Source organism: Chanos chanos, chromosome 6 (genome assembly GCF_902362185.1).
Source record: "Chanos chanos chromosome 6, fChaCha1.1, whole genome shotgun sequence".
Taxonomy (NCBI): Eukaryota; Metazoa; Chordata; class Actinopteri; order Gonorynchiformes; family Chanidae; genus Chanos; species Chanos chanos.
Window position 1 is genome coordinate 29350155 of NC_044500.1, and position 13099 is coordinate 29363253.

Below are 13099 nucleotides of genomic sequence, written 5' to 3' on the forward strand. Positions count from 1 at the left end.
TGAATTCCACACATTGCAAACACGTCGTGATTAGTTGAATGTCCGAGTCTTGACCAATAATGGGCATAAAGAATTTTTGTTTCTGCCATTGGAACGTCATAAATCTTGCCCAAACCGTGTAATTCCTCTGTATGTTTGAAATATTTCATTTCAAGAGTGCGGAGTAAGCTATCTCAGTTCATTGGTTAAAAACAGGGGCATGTAATTCAAAGTTCAGCTGTGTAAACTGTTTATGTGTACATGCTGACTGCATCTTGGCATCAGAGGTGCGCATAAATTAGACGTCAGTTCTCTTACTTTTCATTTGAGCACTCAGAAACAAATCCAGAAAGTATTCCAAATCCAGAAACTACTACATTTTGGAAACACATCTTCCGCTAATAACTCACTCCATGAGTTATTATCCCTTTTTCTGTCCTCATTTGCCCCCCTTTGTGCAAAGAAGAGAAAATGATGCTTGACCCGAAGAAACGGATGAAAACTGATAAGGAATGGTTTATGTTTCAAGGTGTAAAACCGCATAGCAGCTTTATACCATCGCATGATCGCCCCCTTGTGTCAAGACATATATACTTCATGATGAATATAGGTTTATTCTCAAGAAAAATTATTTAAAATTTAATGACATTACATAATTAAAAGTCCCCAAATACTGACTATAAGTAATCTTACAAACATGGATTAAATGTATCTACAGACAAAACTCAAATCTATCCGTTATTCTCCTAGATCAGGTTTACTCTGTGTCTGCTACAGTGGTTCCTTGAGTAACATAATGGTGTTTTAAGACTAGTGAATGTGTTACTACATTTAGAAACCATCAAGTACTATTGAAAACTATTGCTTAAAAAAATTACTACAAGAACTGCATCTGCTGAACCTCAAAATCAACAGTTAAACACATTATTGTTTAGTATATTATCAAGTGCTGCTCTTGCCTGGCAGGCGAAAATCTGTATGGAAAAAATGGACAGTACGCTATGTGTCATATAATTTTGAAAAGCTTAAAGGTCACCTACATTTAAATAATTAAAAATCAGTTCTTCAGTTGGTTCAATTCAATTCTTCAGTTCAATTCTTCATAGACAAAAACAATTTATGTCTTGTAGAGCACTGAACATTTATTAAACATTGTGTTACACTTTGGTCCGCTTAAAATTTAAAACTTCAATAACATACATATCCCTCCTCAGTGAATTATAAACATATTTCTCAGCTGTAAATAACTCTTATTGTGCACTGTTCCAGTTACAAAAGTTCATCATCAGAACAATTCCTATCTGTATTGTTCACAGGCACAATATTGTTGAACAAACACACACAAAAAAAAGTTCTGGGCAACATATAATCATACTTGCAAGGCAGCGTACTGGACAGAGACCACAGTATGGCTTTGGTTAAAACCTCTATTTGCTCATATGTCATCGCTGGCCATCAGCCTGCTTTCTAATAACAGAGTGGATACTTGGCTACAGGTTTTGTCTGTTTTTTAGCTTGCAGTTCGTACCCTAGCACAAAATAAAGGTTTCCCTTCTCAATGCTCTGAACAATTTCATTCTGATAGTTCAAGTATGGTTTAGAGGTGAGGTCTCATTTGTTTTTGCTGTGCTAGTCATGCAGTAGTGGACATTACTCTCACACTTCTTCACCTCAGGGAATTCCAGCAAGCACTGAACTGACGGCTGTCGTTTCACAAGTATAACAAGGATTTAAATGCATTTTGCAGTATTTTCCATGGGTTTTTTTGGCACCCTAACCAAAATTTTAGTGTTGTAAAAACTTATTCCTTTAAGTTCACTTTTCACATTTTCCAGATTGGTGATGGCAGGGGTGAAGAACTGCAGCTGATACGCAGACTGGTGCCTTGACTTTATTTTCACTGTCCACATTCACTTTGATTCACTTTGATGTGTTTATCCTTTTTTCTCTTGCTAAGAGAAGGTCTTTTGCTAGAAAAACACCCTTTTCCAGTTCTCAACATTTAGAATTTTCACATTTAAATATAAAGACATGTTATGAAAATATTTTTACACAAAATTTTATGACAGAATCATGATAAAGGGGGAAAACAGAGAAAAGAAACCAAAAAACTTTTACAGGAACGTTTAGTGACAAACAACGTAATCTTTCCATCCATTTCTTGCCTATTACTTACAGCAGGCTTCATAAAATCCACATTAAAATATTCTTGTACATGACATTGTGCTTCTGAATTTTTTTGTTTTGATGCTAAATAATTCTACAGATCCAGTACTGACAATGATTAAAAAGAAATGATAAACATTCAAACAAAAAACATGAAACAAACAGTACCCACTTGGTTTGGTCCCAGCACATAAGCACATAAACATAGAAATAAAAATAAAAGACCCAGATTACCGGAGTTAAATTAGTTTCCGTCATTTGTTTTTGAGTAGAAACTTATCATTTATCTCCAGTCTAAATCTAGCAGATAATGTCAGAGTGAAAAGGTGAAAGAGAGAGAGAGAGAGAGAGAGAGAGAGAGAGAGAGAGAGAGAGAGAGAGAAATGAGAAAGCAAAAAGTGTGCTATTGAGGGATACCGAATGGAAGGGTGGCACAATTTTAAGTCCCAAAACAGCAGGTTCTGCTGGATGTTGTCCACAAGACTTCATTAGCAAACAATTACAATGCAGAGAACCATGTGAATGGTCCCTGATACTTTGACTTTTGCACTCCTCCAACCATATAAGTTCCCTGTGCTATGTGTTTGCAATTTAAAACTACATCAAGATGTCCAACCACCAAAGTAATCAAGAGAGATTTTTTTCTATCAGACAAACGCTTCCTCTTGTTCTTCTTCGTCATCCTCCTCTTCCTCATAGTGACGATTCCTCTTAATCATCTCCTCCACTGTCAACTCTTCCTCGGCCTCCTCTTCCTCCCAGAAGCCCACATCCTGGGACGTCCGGTTGTCCTTGTTACCCACAGCAGGCTGAGAATCAGAGACCTCGCTGGAGGCGCTGTGGCTTTTCACAGGATTTTCTTCCCCTTCCTTTTCCATGTTTTTGTTTGGTTCTACATCCTCGACAGAGGTTTGCTGCTTTAGAATGGAGCGGGGCATTTTTTCCACCTCCTTTATGCTCGGAACTCTCTCAACCTCTTCCTCTGTGCTGCTGCCACCTGATGAGGCTTTCTGGTCTGTGATGATCACCTCTTTCTTTTTCTGCTCCTCTGCCTTCATTCTCTCTGTCTCCTTCACCTCCTCTTCTCTCTGTCTCTCCTTTGCATTTTGCTTGTCATTTTGTGACTGGTTCGAGGAATGGAGCTCCTCTAGCGAGCCCCGCCGCTCGAAGTTACGCCTGAGGGGCCGCCGCGGCTCTCGTGCCGCGGGATTTGCAGTGACCAGACTGGGAGCGACAGAGAAGGGACGGCTTCGCTCCTTCAGGGAGGAGCTACGTCTCAGGCTCTTGAGCTCTGCTCTCTCTGTGCTCTGCTGAATGGGTGTCACTTCCTCCTCTGGAGGCCACTTTGGCCGGAAGGGCTTAGCCACACCCGTTCTCCCCTCCGCAGCTGAGCCAGGACCCCTGGATCCGCCCTCGGTATCAAGAGATGGAGGCCAGGCGATCTTAAGCCTCCGGGTCTCCATGGAGACAACCGCAGGCTTCTCAGCAGGGCTTGTCATCTGAGCTCGAGTCTCCAGAGTGGCAGCGACTTCGGTCACTTTGGCCAGGGGAGAGTCCTCCACTGTGGGGCTGGGCTCCTTCTCTGAGACCGCCTCACTAACAGGCCTCGCTAAACCAGGTTCTGCTGCCGAATCCTTAGGATGCTCTGTCTCCTCCATCTGCTCATCGTCAGTACGGGGCGTCCACAGCTCCTTGTGAGGTCTGTGGCCAAAGCCCTCATCATAATTGCCCTTTGACTTGAAGAGCTGACTGAAGTGGGGTTTACAGTAGACATTCCCATGGAGAGAGGCGTAACTCCCCAAACTAACCAACAGAGGGCAGCAGATACACATACGTTGAAATGAGAGTTTGGTTAGATTGGTTCAGTCTGTGTCAACTTACATAACTTTTCATACTCTCAGACAATGACATGCTATATCTGTTATAATCCAGTCAAATACTAAATAACATTCCTTCATATCTACCTCAAAGGAATAATTCTAAACACATTTCTCAATTCATTAGTTTTTTTATTTAAGAAGCATTACCTGAGTTTTGCATTGCAGTGGGTGCAGCGGAAGCACGAGTTATGAAAAATCTGATTGTTGGCCACCAGCTTCTCCAGCGGGTAAACGGTTTTAAGGCACGCAACACAAGTCTCCCTGACAGGCAGACGGAACTTCTGCCAGAGCAAAGAAATAGTGGTCAGGAAAAGAGTGAGTGAAATTACAGAGCATTAACACAGTCAGCTTCACAATCAACTTCACAATCGACTTAAGTTCCTAGCATTGTAAACTATATAAACAGCAGACTGTCTGAAGGGCTGAGGACTTACTTTACATAATCTATCTGTCAAATCAACTGGGAGAGACAGAAACAATTGACTATAAGATGTCAAAGACCTCTCTTTTGAAGACAAACGGCCACTGTGGAGGGACATTAGCATGACAGAGAAAGAACTAATCAATGAGAAACACATTAACTTAGCACAGTGGGACTATACTGATTAAAAAAAACTCTGTCTAGTTGGATAGGACAATAGTTACACATGAGATAGCTACCCTGTAGAAAACCATAGACATATAACAGGGAAGTAGAGATGGACACAAACACAAAAACCCAGATTTGCTTTTAAACACAAAAAGAAGATACCGTCTTTGGATAATGTTTGTAAAACAACCAGACAGGAAACTTTTCAGGCATTTGTACTGGTAAAATAAACATGGTCTCTATTGTAGAGGGTTCCCACACCTTCTTAAACATCAAATTCAAGGACTTTCCAGGCCCAATTTACTTAAATTCAAGGACCCAACATTGCATAGTTTGAGACATGGATCAAGGTTAATTACTGTTACAACACTGAGAATTTTTATAATGAGAACCAGCAGGCTTTATAGAAGCTCACAGACAACAATTAAAAAGAGAGAGAGGCTCAAACGTGAACACTTCTCAACTGTGTTGTGTTACAGTGATGGCAGGCTATGTGATTTCTTGCCTTCTCTAACATAGCACAGCAAAACAATATATTGTGTAAGTTGAACGACAGAGATAGAGACTTTGGTGAGTCCTGGAATTTATACTTTCAAGGTTTAGCTGAAGGTTCGCTTAGCGTTAGCTTTTTCGCTTGCTTGCCGCTATTTAGCCTGCATCACTGGACTTCAATCACTCATGCACGCACATGACCGTCACACTTTCTTGAGGCAGGTAGTGTGTAAAACAAGGACACACAGATGGCAGGAGACACACATGCAGACAGCGGAATGTAGCCTATTTACTAACGTTAAGTAAAAAAAAAAAATATTAAAAGAACTTTGATTTATATTCTTGCACAAAATATTTAAATTCAAGCACTTTCAACGACCCATGTCCATTTATGTCTATTTTCAAAAACTTTCAAGGCCTTAATTTTTTTTCTCTCAAATTCACGAGCTTTCAAGGATTTCAAGGACCCGTGGGAACAGTGATTGTATTCTTTCTTTATCTAATTAGGACGAAGTAATCAGCACTGAAAGGCTTGTGAAAGAGCCCACAGAATGCTAAAGTTAAAACGATAAGACAAAGATGACAATTCACAGAATGGTCTTACACAATTTCAAAGGTTTGTATCAAAAGCCCTGACACTGATGTGACTGGTTAAGTTTGGCTTCAAGAACAAAGAGTAGACCGAGCGAGTACCAGATACAGTCAGTAATAAAGCGATAAAACCATTATGAGTTTCTGTTGACAACAGCACTTTGTTGCTTGGTCAGATGCAGCTACCTTCACTGTTTTGGGTGGGTCATCACTCGCGGATGCAGGGTTTTCAGGACTGGAGCCTGGTGTGTCCTCTGGAAGTCCTGAAACCAGGATGCAGTGTTGAAATGCACTGATTAAAAAAAACTGTCTGCATAATAAGATGAATACCCACAGAGAACGTAGATTTACTTTGTGTGATTTAAAAGTTTGCATGATTTATCATCTACAACTCATGGACTTCATTCACATTATTGAATTAGAGTAAAGGGGGTTTTTATTGAGAGAAGGCTGTCAAAAAGATTTCCATTTGTTCCTTAATTATGAATGTATCTCACCAGCTTTCTCTATTTAAGAACGTAAACACACACACACACACACACACAGACACACACATACACACACACATACACACACACACACACACACACACACACACACACAAAACAATGAGATTAGCCTCATTAGCCTCTTGGCTCCAGACTAAAAGGTCCAGAGTAAAGACAGAGACATTAGCGTGTTAAAAAGTGCTCTGTTTAAAGGAAACTGATGACATCAATAGGGGGAGGGGGAGGGGGAGGGGGAGGACAGTGACTCACCATTTGTCTTTGGACTGTTGGACTCAGAGAGCAGGTTCTGAATGGCATGACAGTGAAAAAAAAGAGTGAAAGAGGAAGAAAAAGAGAATGAGAACTTGTGAGGGTTGGTTTGAAAAACAATGTTAAAAACTGGCTGATTGTATAATACAGCTTTAAAATAACCAGTGGGTTAAATATTTAGAGTCAAATAAAATGTAATAATCAAAGATTCTATTTTAACCTTTCCACGTAAGCCGTAAACATGTGTAGCACAGTCAGTTACTGAGAACGTGTCTATAATCGTCTTACTTCCCAATCCAAAAGTCAAAGTTTAACTTAAGTTAATGATTAGCTGTCTTTTCAAAGTCACACTCTCACCACTGCCACTCCCACACCACCAGGGGGCACATTCTCCTTATGGTCTGCGCTGGGAGTACGCCGCTCTGTCTCTGTCTGGCCAGCCTGCAGAACAAAAGGAACAAAAAAAATTTACAACTGATTTAAGTCCTGCAGTATGCAGAGCATACACAAACAAGTTCATTATTGTCACTGTCATTTATATATTTGGACAAAAGTGTCGCAGATCTGTTCCTGGATCAGTCATTCACATCACAGAGTGATCAATGCGTGAGACGGATGCAGTGAGGTTAGAGAGCAGACTTGACACACTTGAAATTTTCACATCTGTTCATAAATCCCTGGCACACAGACAACCAAGGCTATTCGCACACGAGCTGTTGGGAGGCAGAGCACAACACAAGCGTCCTATTCATGACCTAAAAGTCCCTCTCTGAGTTTAAGAATAAAACAAAATAAAATAAAATAAAACATTTAAAACTGTGCAGCTTTCTTCTTTTTTTTTTGGTCTAAAGCTGTTCTGAGTTTTGTGGGAAAGAATAAAGGAGTAAGACAGAAAGCTGAGGCTGAGCAGTAATGACACCTGACACAGAACTTTGTGTATCCTCTGTTCTCTGGTCAGATTTCTATAGCTTTTGTGCTTCACTAATTGATTTGCTCAAGCCAGCCAGCTGTTTGTAATTTAATCCTCTTCACTGACAAACAGAGAAGAAGGATTCAAGACCACTGATTCATTACTTGTGGAAAAGCTGTCTTACTTTTTTTTTATGTGTGTGTGTGTGTGTGTGTGTGTGTGTGTGTGTGTGCGTGCGCCTGTGTTTGTTTTACAGTTGGCAGACAGAGTAAAGAAACGGTTGGCTACTCCATAGTATGAAAGTGAGAAAAGCACGTTGAATTAACACTTCTGTCTTTCAAGTTCTAATCTACAGTTGTTGTTTTTTTTTTCAGAGCTCTAGTCCTGTTCTAAGGCCAGAACTACAGCACTTTACGACAGTGTTTCTGCTAACTGGTCTAGGGGCTTGATGTTGTGTAAACAGCATGGGTATGTTAATAGCTTTAACGGCTGCCCTCTTTCTGAGGAGACCCTGCTGGCCACTTCTACGTGTGCTTTACATTCGACTCAAACAAAAGTGTTTTGCTTTTTTGACTGTACAACAGGTACATTAGAACTACATAAAACCAGGACAAGGTCTTTTCATCACCAGAACTTGATGAAAACCCATTACCCCATTCAGGAATGCCCCCCCCCCACCCCAAGTTCTCTACTCACTGTGCGTGTGGAAGGGTCTTGTTTGGATACAGCTGCCTGGTACTTGGCCATCCTGTCTCGCAGAGAGAATGATCTTTCCACAGTAGCAACCCCTACAAGAGGACACGCACACACGCACACACACACACACCGATCACTACATTAATACAGTTACCGTAAGTATTCTCTGTATAAAGTGTGTGTGTGTGTGTGTGTGTGTGTGTGTGTTAGTATTAAACATAGTTGACCAAGGCCTGTATCAAAGATCTTAATGACATTGATTTGAATCTCAGGATCGCGTAACTCTCTATATATGTGTTTTTGTGCTAGCCAAGGTGCTAATGATCAGCGACTGACAAGCTGTTGACATGAAATGTGTTTTGGTGCACACAGTGTTTTAAAATAATTCTTTCTGCATTTGTGGTAAATTTGTGCTCATATGTGTATGATGCATGTGTGTGTGTGTGTGTGTGTGTGTGTCACATACTTTTCTCTCCAAGACGGGTGTCCATGTCCTCTGAGGTGCTGCTGTTTCGTCCTGTCCGCCCCTGAGGAGAAACAGAGGCTCACTTGGTCACACAACAGATCCAAAATGGAGCATACAGCACAAAGAAGCTCTCTTTAATCCAGCAAATGAAGTTCGTTACAGATCCAGAATGGTCAGTGTGAAGGAAAGAAACATAAAGCCGTGTTCAGAGAACATCATCAACTTCAAATGAGTTCAGCTACTCCCTTCTGTCTTTCCCTTCAATCTCTCTTGCTCTCTTTCTCTCTCTCTCTTTCCCTTCCTCAGGAAAAGTTTACTGTTTCATCCACTCAGGTCTCAGATAGCCCAGGGCATTCCAAATCATTGGTCACACTTACAGATCCCCTCCCCCTTCTTCCTCACACCCACTCACCACACACACACACACACACACACACACACAAAAGCACACATACACACACAAACACACGCATGCTTTTGTAGAGTGGGAGAGTGTCAACAGTATTCCCTACATCACAATAGGTGTCTATCTGTTGGATGCTGAATTACCCCCTTTCCAAATTTAACCTCTCGGACCCACCTCAGTTTGAGTCAAGACACTCCCAGTTCTTGTGAAAACAGTTCTGACCTTACTAACATATTAGAGGAGTAGAAACGTGGCTTTCATTTGCCTTAACGGCTCTTTATTTCACCGAGAAACAAAATAAGTCCTCCTAAAAAACAGCTGATGTTCAACATGCTACTACTAATGATTCATAGAATTGAGATTATTTTGTGTTGTGTACAGTAGTAATATATGTAGAAGAGTTTTTCACATAACAACAGATTATGAATATGGCCACCATTGAGCAACTGTAAACTAATATGAGCCACAGTTTGAAATACACACGCACACACATGCGCACACACACACACACACACACACACACACACACACACACACACACACACAAAATCAACTAATGAGCACATCATGCAGAGTTGCAGAGGGCCTGTCCGTCTGTGTCCCAAGTTAACTCTTGCAATGTCCAGCCACACAAATAATTAGAGATACATCACTTCACACACACACACACACACACACACACACACACACACACACACACACACACACACACACACACACACAGGTGGGCCTGGCCTTTAACAAAATAGAGATGCAGTCAGGGCAAACAAACAAACAAACAAACAAGCAAACAGAAAGACAGACAGAAAACAGCTGCTCAGAACTGATGACTCCGGCAGATGTGTCGTTTTAGAGCTAATCCAGGATGCAGATAAGTGAGGCACAGATCTGAACTCTTAAAACCACTCTCCCTGAATGCCGAAACTAACACCAAAGCTGGCACTGACTAACAGTGCATTAAGACACAGTGGAATTCCAAAATTTTAAGCTTGGTGAGTGAGGAAAAAGTCAATGATTGTGATGCCAAAGAACATATTTTGCATTTTGGCAAACCTGTGGACAACCAAAGTGCCTAAAAACCACCGTATGATTAAGAATGGACATTTCATCCAGGAATGTGCTGAACCCAAGCCCAAAGATTCTGAGCCGTGACAGTTCAGACATTACATCTGTCTTGGAAAACAAGACAGTCATAGAAATGGTACAAGTCACAGGTGTCTGGTTTGGTAAGCATCCAAAGTTGTAAATGCTCTTAATGGAAACGACTTGAAAATATGAGTTGGTATTCACACAGCTTAATGGGGTGTTAAAGAGAGATGTATAGAGTGGAGAGGGGTGGGAGAGAAACAGAGAGAGAGAGAGAGAGAGAGAGAGAGAGAGGGAGATAGAGAGAGAGAGAGGAGAGAGGGAGAGAGAGAGAAAGAGAGAGAGAGAGAGAGAGCGAGAGAGAGAGGAGAGAGGGAGAGAGGGATGGATTGAGAGGTATTTGAACTGAGGAGCAGGGGATGCGTTGGAACAGGAGAGGCTGTCTTTGCCAAACCAAGAACAGCGTGTTCACAGAAACTCTTCCACGTCAACAAGCAGCCCTGTGTCAGGTTATGTGCATTCTCTCTGCCCAACATAAAGATCACAGACCACCTGAGAATCTCAACATAAGAGAATCAACCAAAAACAACAAAGTTATGACTTAGAATAAGGCAATCCAATACAGAATCTCATAAAAAAGTGAAAGTATTTGATTTATTATTTTCATTTCACTCACAAATTGATCTCCAACATTCACAAGACTAAAAACTGGACAGCCAAAACTAATTGTATGGGTAAAGCATGTATAAGTACTGAGCTTGTGACTACACAGAATACTGTTTTCATGGGCACTGAGTGTACAGATACCAAGTGTTTGAGTACTGAGTGTATATGTACTCAGTGTATGGATACTAAGTATAGGAGTATTCAGCGTACAGGTACTGGTCTAAGTGTAAGAAGACTCCATAAACGCATACTAAGTGTAAGAGCTCTCAGTGCACAGGTACAAAGTGTCAAAGTACTCAGTGTACCAGTGCTAAATGCATGAGTGCTCACGGTACGGGTTTTATGTGGATTTTTGATTATGATCATTCAGTGTGTGCTAACTGAGTGAACAGTGATACCCTGAAGCTGTATTTACTCAGTGAAGTGTGGTTTATTTCGTATGATAAGTTGACAATGACAGGGATTGTTGACAAGGATCCTCTTTTTGAAGTGACACAGAAGTGAGGTTTACTTTTTAAACTGTTTATGGGAACTATTATATAATTGTCACATCACCTGACACTATAAGGTAAACATTTAAATAGAAGAGGCTTGATGGAGCTATGTATGCAGATCACAACACTATACAACACAAAGTATTTTCATGAGATATTATTAGAATCCAAGTGAGCATGACTGTTTTGTTAGTGATGCAATCTCCATTAAAACTTCACTTTGTTAAATTATCCAGTATCGCGAGAGGTGACTGAGAATGACTGATGCAAATAAAACAGTTCTTCAGTTAAATTTGGGCCTCTGTATGTTTGGGGAAGGCTGTTCAGGTCAGTGAGAGAAAAAAAGACGAGACAAAACACACGATGGAGAGGAATAGGCAAGAGAAATGGGTAAGAAAAAGGAAAAGAAGGAGGAAAGAAAAAAAGAGAGAGTGTGTGTTGGGCAAGAGCCTGGTTTTTGTAGGCCTCCAGTGATCAGAGGGTAAGGAGTGTGTGCATGCCACTCCCATGACATCATCCCACTGAGACGACATCAGTGCACCAGTACAGCTGCAGCTGAGAGCAAAGAGAGGGTTTGCATGTGTTTGTGTGTTTTTGTGTGTGTGTGCACATGTGTGTGTATGGTGTGTGCATGTGTGTATTGTGAGGTTCTAGACGCTGGTCTAAGCCAAAACACATTAAATTGGATTACCCCCCACTAACACTCACAATATCTAAAAACTCTCAGCCAAAAAGTCCACAAAATGTCAGAGACACACACAACAGTCCCAAAGAACCACTACTGACAGAAAATCCACAACACTGTGGTAGAAGATGACAAAAACCACTATTTTGAAAGTACATAAACACACACACACAGTTGTCTTTATATTCTGGCGGGGACTTCCCACTAACTTCCACTTAATTGTAATTAAAGACTGATTTAACCTACCCCTAACCACAGTTACACAAACATTTTGGCACTTTTCTGTTTTAACAATAACATCCGCATCTTTTTTTATTATGCCAAGTGGGAAAGAAGAACCTGAGAACATATACCCCCCCCCCCCCCCCACACACACACACACACTCACTCACACACACGCACACACTCACTTTCTCACTCACTCTCTTTCTCTCTCTCTCTGACACACACACACACACAAGTTGAAGTAGCGATTTTTAATTGCTTAGGTTATGGTCTGCCATGTGTGATTAAACTCGTTATTCACATAAGAGTTTTGCAAATACTAAAACTGTAGCCTCTATCAACAGTATGTCTAATTACTCATAATAAGGATATGTCCCAAGTAATGGAAAGAGTTGCTTAGTGTTGTAAAAGACAGTCATGTAAGTACGTCAGCAGGCGGCACTGCTCCTTAGATTCACGAAGACCACTTGCATTTTATGACTGAAGGGAAGTCCAATGTGGGTTACTAAAGACTACAGTACTCCAGTTCTCCACTTCCTTTTGTTGTCCCTGTCTCTGTTTCTCTTGTCCTGAATCAGCGTTTCTTTTTGAGGCAGGAAATGGCTCAAACAACTGTCTCACTGTGGTGAACACAAGGCTACATTGTCTGTGCGTCACACCCTTTCTCTTTATTGGTACTTTAAAAAGATGGTTCCCACTATGCAACCAGTCCAGATGACACCTGACAGATGCAGGCTATTTGAAGGAGAGCCAGACAGCAGTTCTCATTCACTAGTACAAAGAGAATGTTGTACTTTTACAAGACAAGACTTAAAAGGGAAAAGAAAATGAAAGTATGGAAGCCATTAGGACAAAATAACTAAAACTAAACAGCAAAAACGTCATTTAGTTTTAATAACTCATCAACCCTTGAATACACCGAGGCTCAAGTATCGGATCAATTATTGGAAAAGCAACAACAAACAGACACAAAAACTGTTCATTATGGCTGTGAAGGACAGTTCTTTTTG

The 13099-nt window shown here is 40.9% G+C and overlaps 1 protein-coding gene across 3 annotated transcripts in view; it reads right to left on the bottom strand.

The window, feature by feature from the left end:
* Positions 1-1116: 1116 nt before the first annotated feature.
* LOC115814173 (LIM domain and actin-binding protein 1-like) overlaps positions 1117-13099 on the bottom strand; it is a 30127-nt gene continuing 18144 nt past the window's right edge. For 2 of the 3 annotated variants that reach the window (XM_030776899.1, XM_030776902.1), the window contains 7 exons: positions 8528-8588; positions 8062-8153; positions 6813-6896; positions 6456-6492; positions 5884-5960; positions 4173-4306; positions 1117-3948 (listed from right to left, as the gene is read on the bottom strand). In XM_030776899.1, the coding sequence (XP_030632759.1) occupies positions 2793-3948; positions 4173-4306; positions 5884-5960; positions 6456-6492; positions 6813-6896; positions 8062-8153; positions 8528-8588 (1641 nt within the window). In that variant the 3' untranslated portion in view covers positions 1117-2792. The remainder of the gene's footprint in view (positions 3949-4172; positions 4307-5883; positions 5961-6455; positions 6493-6812; positions 6897-8061; positions 8154-8527; positions 8589-13099) is intronic. The other variant, XM_030776901.1, reaches the window with a different exon arrangement.